Source organism: Gracilinanus agilis, chromosome 5 (genome assembly GCF_016433145.1).
Source record: "Gracilinanus agilis isolate LMUSP501 chromosome 5, AgileGrace, whole genome shotgun sequence".
Classification (NCBI taxonomy): Eukaryota; Metazoa; Chordata; class Mammalia; order Didelphimorphia; family Didelphidae; genus Gracilinanus; species Gracilinanus agilis.
In genome coordinates this window covers 275,099,380-275,112,875 of record NC_058134.1, presented here as the reverse complement: position 1 = coordinate 275,112,875, position 13,496 = coordinate 275,099,380, and the positions used below count along the sequence as shown (strand labels likewise).

The 13,496-nt window shown below is 38.7% G+C and overlaps 1 protein-coding gene across 1 annotated transcript in view; it reads right to left on the bottom strand.

The window, feature by feature from the left end:
• The window catches only part of PPM1H (protein phosphatase, Mg2+/Mn2+ dependent 1H), a 119,248-nt gene that overhangs the window by 72,128 nt on the left and 33,624 nt on the right, over positions 1-13,496 (bottom strand). The window contains exon 5 of the mRNA XM_044679213.1: positions 164-282. Coding sequence (XP_044535148.1) covers positions 164-282 — 119 coding nt within the window. The remainder of the gene's footprint in view (positions 1-163; positions 283-13,496) is intronic.

The window sequence follows — 13,496 nt, the reverse complement described above, 5'->3', positions numbered from 1 at the left end:
ACATTTCAACCCTGGCAGCAGAAGATGTAACCCTTTTCCCTTTACCACAAAGGCATTTCCCAATGCCCCTGGCTTTTCTTCCTAGCCCAATTTGCTATATATGTGGATTAAAAAAAATGAGAATGCTGCCTTTACACATACTGAGAAGGAGATGTGTTCTTACCAGCCTGTCATATTGAAGTCCCTGTAGAGCATCTTTTTTCCAAGTTCTTTCCTTTGCACTCTTCTTGGAAACTCCAAATGTGTGAACTCGTTTCCCAGCAAGTGAGGCTGCATGAAGGCCTAATAGTGGAAATGAAGAAAGAAAAGAAGAAAAACACTTCACATTTAGGGCACAGAACACTGAATGTTTTATAAATCCAAGTAGATGCTTAAAGAAACAACAACAAACCCAACACTTTTTTTAAAAAGGAAAAAAGGTTTTTAGAACCTGAATACTCTTAGAAAAGTGCCCTGTGAAATCATGAATTTATATGAGTTAAGAAAAGGCAATGTGACTTTTCCATTGGTGCTAAAGAGCACATTCATCTTAGCAGGGCCTGAGATGGACATTTAAAGCACTACTTAGTCCTTGTGGCTATTCTTATTAATTTTTTTAAAAGAAAAGTCTCATTGCTTAGATGTTTCCTTTTTAAAAATTTAATACAATTTTTTTCAATGAACAATATTTTCTCTCCCTCCCATCCCTCTATCCATTGGGGAAAAAAAAAGAGAAAATCAAAACTCTCATCATAACCAACACACACAGTCAAGCAAAATGAATTCTCGCATTGATCACGTCCAAAAACGTACATCTCATTCTGGTCCACCACTTCTCAACTGATCTGAAGTGGATACCCGAGTTCAACATTGGGCTTAGATGTTTCCATATCTCTAACATAAGGAGGCTGCATTAGATGAATTCAAGTTCCTTCTAGCTGTCAATCAATGAAATCTGAGGCAGTTTCCAACCTCTGCCTGGTGCATCACTGCAAAAATGTTCACACTTGGGGTATAAACCTTGACCTTCATATTACAGTCTTCTTTTCCTCGTCCTCTTTTTTAAAAAATGGCAGGAAAGGCAACCCTGACCTTTTTTCTCCTTGGCTTTTGTGGGCTCTGGGAAAGCTGTCTACACAGAATTAACACTCCATCTTACCATGTGTCTGCATATTTATTACCCAATAAATACAATGGACTACTTACTGATGGAGGCTGGGGCTGGAGATACCAGGCAGAAACTTTCTATTAGAGCTTCTCCCTTCTGCTCAGCGGTAATTTGATCATGGAAGTGCAGGGCCATACTAGAACAGATGGTCTCCCATGCACCCCCCTCCCCAATCTCTGCTCACACTACAAAGTCCTGAATAAACAGCCACTTAGGGAATTACTTTGAAACAAACAGATTCATTGTCACGTTCAAAATTCAAACCCAGCTATCCATTGAGGTGAAATGCTTATGTACCCCAGAGACCTCAAATCCCATAAATACCTACATCATTGCTCATCTCTTCCCCCACCCCTTCAGATATAAGCAGCTAATGCTTACTAATTGGCTGGGTGGAGTATACTGGGGATTTTCTGTTATTGCTTCATAGGAGCCTTGCAAGGAACCAAAAGATCAATGTCCTAGAACAGGGATAATTTCTTTAACTGAATGGAAAATGAGCACCTTCAATCAAGGCAGATTTCTGAGTGACCTCCACAGGGTCTATGATATTTCTGGGAGTTATTATCTTGGAAAACATCACCCTTTCCTGGTGTATTGTGAGTTAGTTTTGGTGAGCTGTTCTTGAGGTAGGGAAGTAAGGTGGTTACAAACTACTGAGTCTGGAGTGGGGGGCACCTCGGGGCCTGAGCTTGAAAAAGGTGACACTGTCTTTCTATACTTAGAGCAGCCTCAAGAGTCATTCCTGATCTGGCAGGGGTTTCAACAACCTCTTGGATTGGGGGCTCTTAATGTGATGGAGAAGTCGACTGAAATTTGGGGCTGCTGCCCATGATCAAGTCTATTTTTTAGCCTTAAAAGACATTTGAATTCCAAATGGGCCACTTCCCAGAATATGCAGGATCTTTGGATCCTAATTTCTTTGGATATGTTGTTGGGAAAGGATGCCCCTAAGGAAGTCCCAGGACCAACTTAAAGCCATGAGTTCTCTAGAAATGCCGTGAATCCTGTGGCACAATCGAATGTAAAGGACTTCTCTACTAGCAGCAGTGCAGTGATCCAAGACAATTCTGAAGAACTTATGAGAAAGAACACTATCCACATCCAGAGAAAGAACTGAGGGAGTAGAAACACAGAAGAAAAACAACCCTTGATCACATGAGTCGATGGGGATATGATTGGGGATATAGATTCTAAACAATCACCTAGTGCAAATATTAATAATATGGAAATAGATCTTGATCGATGACACATGTAAAACACAGTGGAATTGAGCATTGGCCATTGGATGGGGGGTTGGGAGAAGGAGAGGGACAGAACATGAATCACGTAACCATGGAAAAATTTTCTTAATCAATAAAAATTTTTCAAAAAAAGAAAGAAAGAAAGAAAGAAATGCAGTGAATCAATGTGCAAATCCATGGAGGTGCAAAGAAAAGCAAAAGACAGTCCCAGTCCTCAAGGAGTTCACAATCTAATATGAAAACAAATATACACAAGATCTATGGACAAATTGGAGATAATCAACAGAGGAAAGGTACTACCATCAGCAGAGCCTTCTTGTAAAAGATGAAATTTTTAGCTGGGACTTACGGAAGTCAGGAAGCTAAGATGAAAAAGGAGAGTATCTCCAGGTATAGGGAATAATAAAAATGCCTGGAATCTAGAGATCATAAGGAACATAACTGTTTCTGTTTCCCCAGGTTAAATAAGAACTAAAGTAGAAGAGATAAAATGGTGGTAGGCAAGATGGCCTAGGTGGATGGTCTTGTGCAAGGGACATTAAGGAGGCCATTGTCAACGGATTGAAGAATAAACGGGGAGAGTAAAATAATTTGTATTCAACTACTAAATATTGGTTCATTCATTCAATAAATTATTTATCAGGTGTTTATGATGCTCAAGGCATCATACTAGACACTGGCGAAGGCTCAAAGGTAACCAAGATTTGTCCCCCTTTTCTTATGCAGCTAATAATGCCAACCTTTCAATGGACCAGTGATCTTATTGATTCAGGTACTCCTTTCAGGGATGTAGACTGCAATTCATCCATGACTGTCCATCCTGTCTTCTTGACTCTTGTCTATGTCCTTCCATACATCTCCCACATCCATTCAATCTTCTAGTGCCCTTCCTCACATTTGCTTTATAGTGCACAGAATGTCAATGTAGAATATGGTCTCTCAATAAGTTACTCCTTATTCCAGTTATGTGGCAAGGTTTTTTTTTTTTTTTTTTGGTGTGCGTGTGTGTGATTAAATATTTCTCTCATGTTCCTTATGTTGCTTCTCTTATATAATTTGCCACTTAAAATGTCTTACAGACTACTCAGGCTCACTGGACATCTTTTCATTGCCCCTTTTATGATGATCAAAAATCTTTACTGCCCTCTGGGTGATGGATGATGACAAATCTATAAGTATCAGACTTGAAAAACCAACAATCAGTTGTTATATTATAAATGTCGATTTTTCAAAGTCTCTGTAGAATTCAAGCTTATGATTATTGACTGGATTGCATTATGATAGAATATGGTTTCTGAAATTTGATGCTTTCAAATATCTGATAATGATAAGGTCTGTTCTTATAAGCAGCTAGTGATTGGAGCCAATGTTACTCAGATTTAGCCACCAATTTCCAGGTTGATATACATTAAATAATAATAATGATAATAAAGCCTACCTCGGGTTGGACCTGACTCAGGCTAGTCCTTTGGTAGTTTAGGTCTAACTCTAGAATGAGAAAGGACACATGCCACTCAACAGTTAACAGGAGGAGGCTAATTTTGCCAAAGGTGGGGAGGGATCTGTAACAAAGGCATTTGATGAGAACATCAAGCTGATTCAGAGAATCTGTGTCCCTCATGCTGTTGGTCCAAGGTTAGAAGTCAGAAAGGAAGGTGGAGGTTTTTTGGCTTTTTGTATTCAGGCAGACAGAGACAACCTGAGCCAGTCTCTTTGGTCAATCAAGTCTCAAAAGAGAGTTTCAGTATCTCTTAAGAGACTATCTAAAAAAAAAAAGAAAGAAAGAAAAAGAAAAGAGAGAGACTATCTGGCAAAGACCTAGAAAATATTGCTTCCTATCACAGAACCATAAAGGTCACAGTCTACAACCATGGGAAATATCACTCCATTTTAGCTGAGGATGCAGACAAGGGATGTGTTATGACGCAGTCCATGTCCTTTCAAATCATTCTCAAATTTAGTTTACTTAAAAAATAGCTCAATTTTCACTCTAGAGAATTTTTGTTCATGATAGCAGCCTCACTGCCCCTTATTGTTCAACTGAGCTTTGAGAATAGACTCAAGCCCCAGGAAAGGGTTCAAACAGGGCTGGATCTCGCTTCCATTGGGGCTTACCCAGCAGGTAGAGTGGACAACACAAGGATAATGGGTTCTTGGAAGGTTTCCAGTGGCTTCTTCCCAGTCCTTCCCTTAGTATTCAGGTCTTGATGTGGCTTTATTAGTCATATCTTGCCTGAGGCAGCATTCTAATCAGCATATTGCATGAAAGAGCCCATTTGGTGATCTCTCCCCCCCCCCCCTTCTCTTATTACCTGCTAGCAAGAAAGTAACTGAATTAAGCCTCCGAGATCTGGGTAATTTTTGAGGCATCTTCCGCACCAGTACTCCAGAACTGGGAAGTTTATATTAGTCACCTCCCACTATCCATATGAAAAATATGAAATGGCTCCCAGAAGGGGTGGACATATCCTCTCTAGGGATATTAGAAATCTGGAGAAGGAAAGAACCCATAGTCTTCTGAAAAAGAGACCAAGTAATAAAACTTAACTCAGTATCTAATGTTTTAATTTTTTTTATTCTTCTTGTTATTATATGTCTGTATTTATAACAATGATTTCTGGTTAGGATGTCAACATGAAAGCTTGTAGAGGAATCCAGCCCTTCTACAAACATTCTAACAAATATACCTTAAAGGTAAAGGAAAAATGATCAAAACCACCAAATGCAAACAGTAATAGCTTCCCCATCCAGATCAGGATTGTCAAGAAGACAGCCACAAGTGCTAGAGAAGCTGCTCAAAGAAGGAGTCAGATAGTAGAGGAGGAAGGCAGCATGAGTTCTGAGAATTAGGAATGGAAGCCAGAGGCTTATCAAAGGAGCAGAATGGAGTAGAGCTGGTTTATAAGACTGGATGGAATAATTAATGCATATACAGAATAACAGAAGGAGAAAAGACCAACTCAACAACTAGATACATATTCAGGGTGTCTAAGGAAGCTTGACACAAATGTGGTCTTTGCCATCTGACTGGGGTCTATTCAGACTCAAGAAGTCAACTCCAAAATGTTCCAGAGAAAGGAGACAGTGATGGGGAGAGGTCAATACTCACACTGGGTTGAGGAGGCAGAAGCCAGAGATTGTGCCTAGCCATTGCATCCAGAAATATCTCAGGGGTGAAACAACACCCAAATGACAGAAGATACAGGGTCTGTCCACCCACAATCCAAGAGTACAGGATAGGACAAAGCCTGATCACAGTACAAAGCCCCAATCTAGAAAGTATGGCTCAAGGAGCAAACAGAAGAAATCACCAAACACAATATGGGAAATACTATGGATTAAGAGAAGTTCTAAAGGTTAACCAGAAGAGGACAATAAAACCATCAGTATAAGGAAACCTTTAGATAAAAAAAATGGGTTGGCCATAAGGACTCTAAGAATGGCCAGAAGAAATGAAGCAAGAAGTTAAAAAGAACAACAATCTCAAATTAGAATTCTAGAGAGAAAAAAAAAGAAAAATAAATAGCTTGGAATAGAAGGTAGAAAACCTTACTCAAGCGGTGGACTCCTTGAAAAACAAACTGAAGCAATAAGAAGTCAGTGTCTCCAGTTGACAACAAGAAAATATTAGAACAAAATAAAAAGACTAGAAAAAAAGAAAATATGACGTATCAAAAGGAAAACAGTTTAAAAAGATAGTTTAAGATTTTCTGAAAATCATATCCACACAAAATGCCTGTATTCTTTCTTTTTTCCAAAATCCCTTACCTTACATCTTAGAATCAATACTATGTATTGATACCAAGACAGAAGAATGGTAAGGGCTAGGAAATGATGAGTGACTTGCCCAGGGTCTTACAGCAAGGAAGTGTCAGAGGCCAAATATGAACCCAGGACCCCTCATCCCTACACCTGGCTCTCAATCCCCTGAGCCATCTAGCTGCTCACCCCTAGATACTATATTTCAAGAAATTCCCCTAGATCTAATGGAATTGGAAGGCAAAGTAAGGATAGAAAGAATTATAAAAAAAAACTGTACTGGAATAGTAAAATGAGAATCTTAAGAGTTGCATAGGATCTTGGTATTTATCCAAGCTGATATCAACTTAACTTAGAAAGTTAATGTAATAAATTATGAATCACTTTACAAACCATAAAGTGCTTTCTGTCTCTCTATGCACACATGTGTATATTTACATATATATAAATGTGTGTATGTGTATAGTCTGTATTTATAAAACCATTGCCAAACGACATTAGTACAGTCTATTTATAAAATGCTGGTAAAAGAACTGTGAAATATTTTTATCACATAAGAATGTTCTTACTCTAACAGTTATTTAGTCCTTTTCTCCATTCATTAAGAGAGAATGTTGGGGCAGCTAGCTGTGTGAACCTGGGAAAGTCACTAAACCCCCACTGCCTAGTCTTTATTGATCTTTTGCCTTGGAACCAGTACTTTGTATTGATTCTAAGATGGAAAGTAAGGTTAAAATAAAAAGACAGAAAAATGCAGTTGTAGTACAAGGAAAAGATCCACAGATTTGGAGCCAGAAGGCTTGGGTTCAAATTTTGCTTCAGGCACTTCCTGGGTGATCTTGTAAGCAAAGTCACTTCACTTTCTTTACATGTAAAATGAGAGAGGGCTTGGGTTGGATCAGATGGGTTGAGGAAATGCTGGATCCTGCTTGAAGGGGCTCCCCCGAGTTGTTAAAATTTCACTGTGAACATTTATAGTCTTGGAAATCAGCAAATTCTACAAATCAGGGCTCAATTGATTGGTGGATGATCTATATTTAAGAAAGTGATGGAGGAAATGTTAATAATGCAGATTAAGCTTCAAGGTGTCTTGTGAATACAAGCCTCCCAGCCCCCCAATATTTACCAGCATACCCCTAGCCTAAATGATGCCTATAGAATTCTATTTTATAGAAATAGATAGCTCTAAATTCTATTGTATATAACTGATATAATATAAAATCAAGCTCTGAATTCTTTTATATGTAGGTATAATTTATTGTATATTATATATAGCTCTAAATTCTATTGTATGTAACTAATATAGTATGTAATTAAATTCTAAATTCTTTTATATATAACTAATGTATAATATAATCATATACTCTATAGGTCTAAATTCTATTGCATACAACTAATATAATATATAATTAAGCTCTAAATTCTTTTGTATATAACAATATGTAATAATTATATAGTATAAAAATATAGCTCTGAATTCTATTAAATTTGAATTGATAGGGGGCAGCTGGGTAGCTCAGTGGATTGAGAGCCAGGCCTAGAGACGGGAGGTCCTAGGTTCAAATCTGGCCTCAGACACTTCCCAGCTGTGTGACCCTGGGCAAGTCACTTGACCCCCATTGCCTACCCTTACCACTCTTCTGCCTTGGAGCCAATATACAATACTGACTCCAAGACGGAAGGTAAGGGTTATTAAAAAAAAAATTGAATTGATAGTATATAAATATATAACTAATGTATAATATAATTGTATATTCTCTACATAGGTCTAAATTTTATTGTATATAACTAATATATATAAATATAATATATAAAAATGCCACCCCTGACACTTAAAAATTTTGTAGGAAAAAATTTTATTTTCTCTGCTACATGGTACAGGATTCAGGGGCCTCAAAAATGAGTATTTCTCTAAGTCCATCTACAGATCCTTTTTAGAGAAAAATGTTTCAACTATCATTCTAAAGCCTAAGAATCCCTCTTGAATCAACAAGACAGAAAAGGCACACTGATCAGTGAGTTAAATCACGAATTGACCCCCTAATTCAGTATTTACCAAAGTCTGGTTGACAGCACAGAGAGAGCACAATGAAGTATCTATCTGCCTCCCTCACCACATGCTACTCATAGATTTCTGTTTTAATGATCAATAATAATTGATAAAACTATTTTTCATTCACAACTACTAGGGGGCACAGGTGACATATGCAAGAAGAGTGCAAAGGAAAGAACTTTGGAAAAAGATGCTCCAGGCCTGGATTCAAGAAGACCCGAGTTTAGATCTGGCCTCAGACACGTCCCAGCGATGTGACTCTGGACCATTTAACCCTATTTGCCTCAATTTCTTCATCTGTAAAATGAGCTGGAGAAGGAAATGGCAAACCACTCCAGTGTCTGCCAAGAAAACTTTAAATGGAGTTACAAAAAATCAGGCACAACTGAAAAACAACAAAAAATGCCTTTTGTGTTTTAAACATATAAAGGGCACATATAAAGCACAGAAAGTAGAAATAGGGTAACTGTGAAAAGGAAGGCACTAGTGGCTTGGGGCAAGAGGAATTGCTTGCTTCCCTCTTCTTTCACTCTTTAGACTACCTATTACAAAATCATATTAAATAATTGCTGCTGTGAATCTTCATGGTCCCTATTTGGGGTTTTCTTGGCAAAGAAACTGGAGTGGTTTGTCCTTTCCTTTTCCAATTCATTTTACAGATGAGGAAACTGGGGCAAACAGGGTCAAGTGACTTGTTCAGGGTCACACAGATAGTTTGCTATTTCCTTCTCCAGTTCATTTTACAGATGAGGAAACTGAGGCAAACAGGGCCAAGTGACTTGTTCAGGGTCACACAGATAGTTTGCCATTTTCTTCTCCAGTTCATTTCACAGATGAGGAAACTGAGGCAAACAGGGTTAAGTGACTTATTTAGGGTTACACATTTTGCCATTCTCTTCTCCAGTTCATTTTACAGATGAGGAAACAGAGGTGAACAAGGTCAAGTGATTTGCCTAGGGTCTCACAGTAACAGTCTGAAGCACCATTTGAACTCAAGTCCTCTTAACTTCAGATCTAAGGCACTCTATCCACTGCCACCTCACTGCTGATATTTTAATTTAAAGCCCATTTGTTAATCATCAATTTTGAAACAATTGGTTTTCTCCCTTATCAATGGCCCAACCATTTTGTGTAAGAAAAATTGGGGACCTCTGTTCTTCCTAATGATAGAATGAGGGTGGCCAACCATAAGATGAGAAGACCTTTATGGATCACATCAATAGAAGGAATCTTTAATGACCATAGTCAATGGAGTTCTTGGGGTCTCCTTTGACCAGGTAGAAAGAAAAATCCTTAGAACAAGGGTTCTTAACCTGGGGTCTGTGACTCAATTTCAGAAGGTCCTTGGACCGAGGGAGGAAGAATATTTTATCTTTATTTTCCCTAACATCTAACTGAAATTGAAATTACAAATGATGTAATCCATCATGGTACCATGAGTAGCACCTGTGACTCTTGCCATCAAAAGAAATCATCTATTTTCAAATCCCTTACGTATTTGTTGTTGCTATATTTCTCAATATCTTGAAATACCATTTGGGCTCAACACTACTTGAAAATTACCAGCCTCAGTTTTCTGGACTGTAGTTTGCATTTCAATATAATTGGTTTCCTTTATAATCCTATGGGTTTAATTTTATCTACTTACGGTATTCTGAGGAGGGCTTTGCCAGACTATCAGAGGGATCCGGGACACAGAAAAAGGTGAAAACCCTCCTCTGAGAAGGAATCTTTGAAGAAGGATTGAATAGTTTTAGGAAAACAATTCTCTAGGATACACCAGACTTTCTAGTTACTATTGTATCGAGGCTGCTAGCTCAACTCCAAATCCTTGTTCAGTCTTGACTGTAGGATGTTGTCTTATTGTTAGAAAATAGTATAAAAAGTAACTTCAAAATGGCTTAGTTTTCTTTTTAAAAAATTTTTTTCTTCTTATTTCTTTAAAAAACCCTCTACCTTCTGTCCTAGTATCAAATCTAAGACCAAAGAGTGGCAAGGTCTATGTCATTGGGGTTACATGACTTTGTACAGGGTCATCCAGCGAGGAACTGTCTGAGGCCAAATTTGAACCCAGGTCCTCCTTACTCCAGGTCTGGTAGTGCTTTAGAATTTTCTAGCAAATTTTGCATCCTTCTCTAAACAGAATTGGCTTAGAAAGTCTAAATTAGCCTAACAGAGAGAGTAGGACTTTTATTCTCGATAGGAAAGGTCTCCTGGAGAAACAAATATTTGAACTAAGCCTCGAAAGAAATCAAGGATTCTGAAATGTTGAGGTATGAAGGGAAATTCTTCTGTGGTTAAAGTCCCTCCCCTTGAATGAAATTTAACAAAATGAATGCTTGTGATTTCAAAATGATTTAAAAAATAATAAATTAGGTAGCAGCCCGTGAGGTGCCCATTCTGTGTGTCCTCTCAGGAAAAGGAGGATCCATTATATAAAGGCAGGGAAGGGATTAGAACTTTTTCAGTTCAAGATGATTCACTGTCTCAGAAAGTCTAAGGTCACAAATGAAATATGAGTAATGCTGGCAAAACTACCAGTGGACTAACGTTCAGATGAGGTCGTTCCCCGAGAGCCAGGGCTCACTGCTTGATTTACGAGACCATATCTTTAAAAAAAAAAAGAATTCTCACATTTCTGACTTTGATAGAAAGCAAAGAAGAAATGTAAAACTGGGGAAGTCTAAGTACAGCCTGGGCTGGGCTTTTCTGTTATGGAATCACTTCCAAGCAGTCCTCACTTGTACCTAAAAATCTCTGGATTTCAAGAACATGCTTTTAGGAACTTTCTTAATTTCTGCATGTCCCTGTCCCGGTCAACATGGGAATTTACACATCATTTAAAAAAAAAAAACAACACACACACGGGACCTTGGGTAGTAATGTAATTGCTAGATTCAGACATCTCTTGTTTTTCTTTCTTCTGTTAAATTGTTGAAAGAATACTTGTTCATAGAGGTAACACCACCTCTCTTCATCTCCATCTCCGCTGTCTCCATATACATGTACATTCTCAATTTTTTATTTCATATATGAAAAGTGAGGATAAAAAATTCCATATAAAGTCACACAATATTCCCCACCGTAGAACTGTCAGAAAACAAAAGACAGGATTTGGGGGAGGAAGGGAATGGGGGAGAGACAGAATCAAAACAGGGCTGCCCCAGGGAAAGGAGGAGACCTTTTCTTGGAGCAGTACAGTGCTCTAGGAATCTACAATCTCCTTTTTATTATCTACTTGGAAAAATGGGACTCGTGGTAGATATGAAAAATGTATCTGTTGGGTTTTTGCCATTGCATTTTTTTATTAGAATGTTTTTAGACTTGTACAATTTTATGGAAGGGAGGAAAAAGGGAGAAAACAGGATCGGGGTGGGGGGAATAGAAAAAGTGGAGTCTAGTCGTCCAGCGTGCTGTGAACTGCTCTTTTAAGAGCAAAGAGAAGATTAAAGCTATGCCATCACGCTTCCTGATTGAAGCCAGGCTCACTCGGTTTAACAACTATCTCTCAAAGTTAAGAGGAATGTGGGGAGGAGGCCAGTTCATCTCACTACTATACTCAGTCTTTAAAGCAGGGTTCAGTCTTAAGGTATCCTCTTCCCAAGCCACTACTGAGCAGGAGGAATCCCAAAGAACCAAGACGCTAACTTGGGGCTCCTCACTTGTAGCCCTTCCCGAGATCCAGCACCGGAAGAAAAGGAAGACAACAAAGTTGGTTTATAGATACAAAATCTAAAACTGTAGTTCTAAGGACACTGTAAGAAATCACCCAGATGACATTACACTTATGTGTATTAAATGTGCATGTGAAACTGGCTTTCATCTGTTCTCTACACTGGCCTTGATGAAAAACAGCTGCAGCTTTGGATTATTCTGCTGGGATGGAAGCACATTATTTGGAACCTGATGATACTGGCACATCTTAATGTAATCAAATCAGAGTTTATAAATATGTCTCAACCCAACAGATGAAAGCCATTACTCTCCCACCTCAGAGCTATCAAAGCGCCCAGACTAGGATCAGGTCTTGACTGTCACCTTGAAACAGAAATGGGTGATGCTTCAGTCCTGTCCTTTAAAAGGGCACAAGACACTTCAACATCACACAGGGTGAAAGGCTGTGGGCAGTTATTTCCCCAGGGTTGTTCCTTGCCTCTGCAAAGACAGAGTTCTCTTAAAGGGGAAAAAAAAAATAAAAATCTCCTTTGATCTCGCTTGCTGGGTGCCCTCAATATATTTTATTATTAATGTGGAAAGATGAGGAATAATAGTCTTTTTTCCTTCTCCTCCCCTCTTTTCCTCTTTCTTTCTCTCCTTCTCTCCCTCCCTCTCAATCTTTCTCCCTCCTCCCTCTCTCTCTCTCCCTCTCCCTCTCTTTTCCCCTTGCTCTTTCTCAATCTTTCTCCCTCTTCCCTCTCTCTCTCTCTCTCCCTCTCCCTCTTTCCCCCTCTCTCTTTCTAAATCTTTCTCCCTCTTCCCTCTCTCTCTCTCTCCCACTCCCTCTCTCTCCCCCTCTCCTTTTCTTTCTCTCTCTCCCTCCCCCCAAGTATGGTGGTACACATTTATAATCTCATCTACTGGAGGCCAGAGAATCTCCTGAATTAGAGAGTTCTGAACCACCATGGGCTAAGACAATTGAGTATCTGCCTAAATTTGGCACCAATATGATGAGCTTCTGTTGGGAAAGGGAAGAGCAAATTAGCCCATTTTCAAAACAGAGCAGGTCAAAGCTCCTGATAAGATGGCTGGGTCCATGATTAGCCCTTCATTCAAGCCTGAATGAGATGGGAAGAGCCAGTCTTTAAAAAAAAATTGGTGGTGGTGGGGGGGGGACAAAGAAAAGGAAAAGAAGATGAAAAATAAGGAAAGGGCAGAAACCCAAAAGAAAGGAGCTGATCTCCTGAAGTAGTAGGGAAAATGGAAGGCAACCCCCTGGGCTCTGTGACCACATGCCTGCCACATTCACTAAGAACAAGTCAAATCTAGAGCCATGTTAAATTAGTCCATTTGCCTGAAAAGTAGCTAATATTAAACTTCCAAAGAGATCCAAATGGAAAATCCAAGGTCAGGAAACAAATTATCCTATTTCATCACATAGTTTAAAAATTTTTAGATTTTGTATGCCAAGAACAACCATTACTAATACTTCAAAAAATTTAGCTGTTTGCTATGTTTCCCTAGGCAAGTCACTTATCTCCATTTCACTCATCTCTTTCACTGATTTTAGGATATATAATATGATTTCTATTTTATAGATTTTATAAAATGTTGAGGTTAGATTTGATGGTCTTTA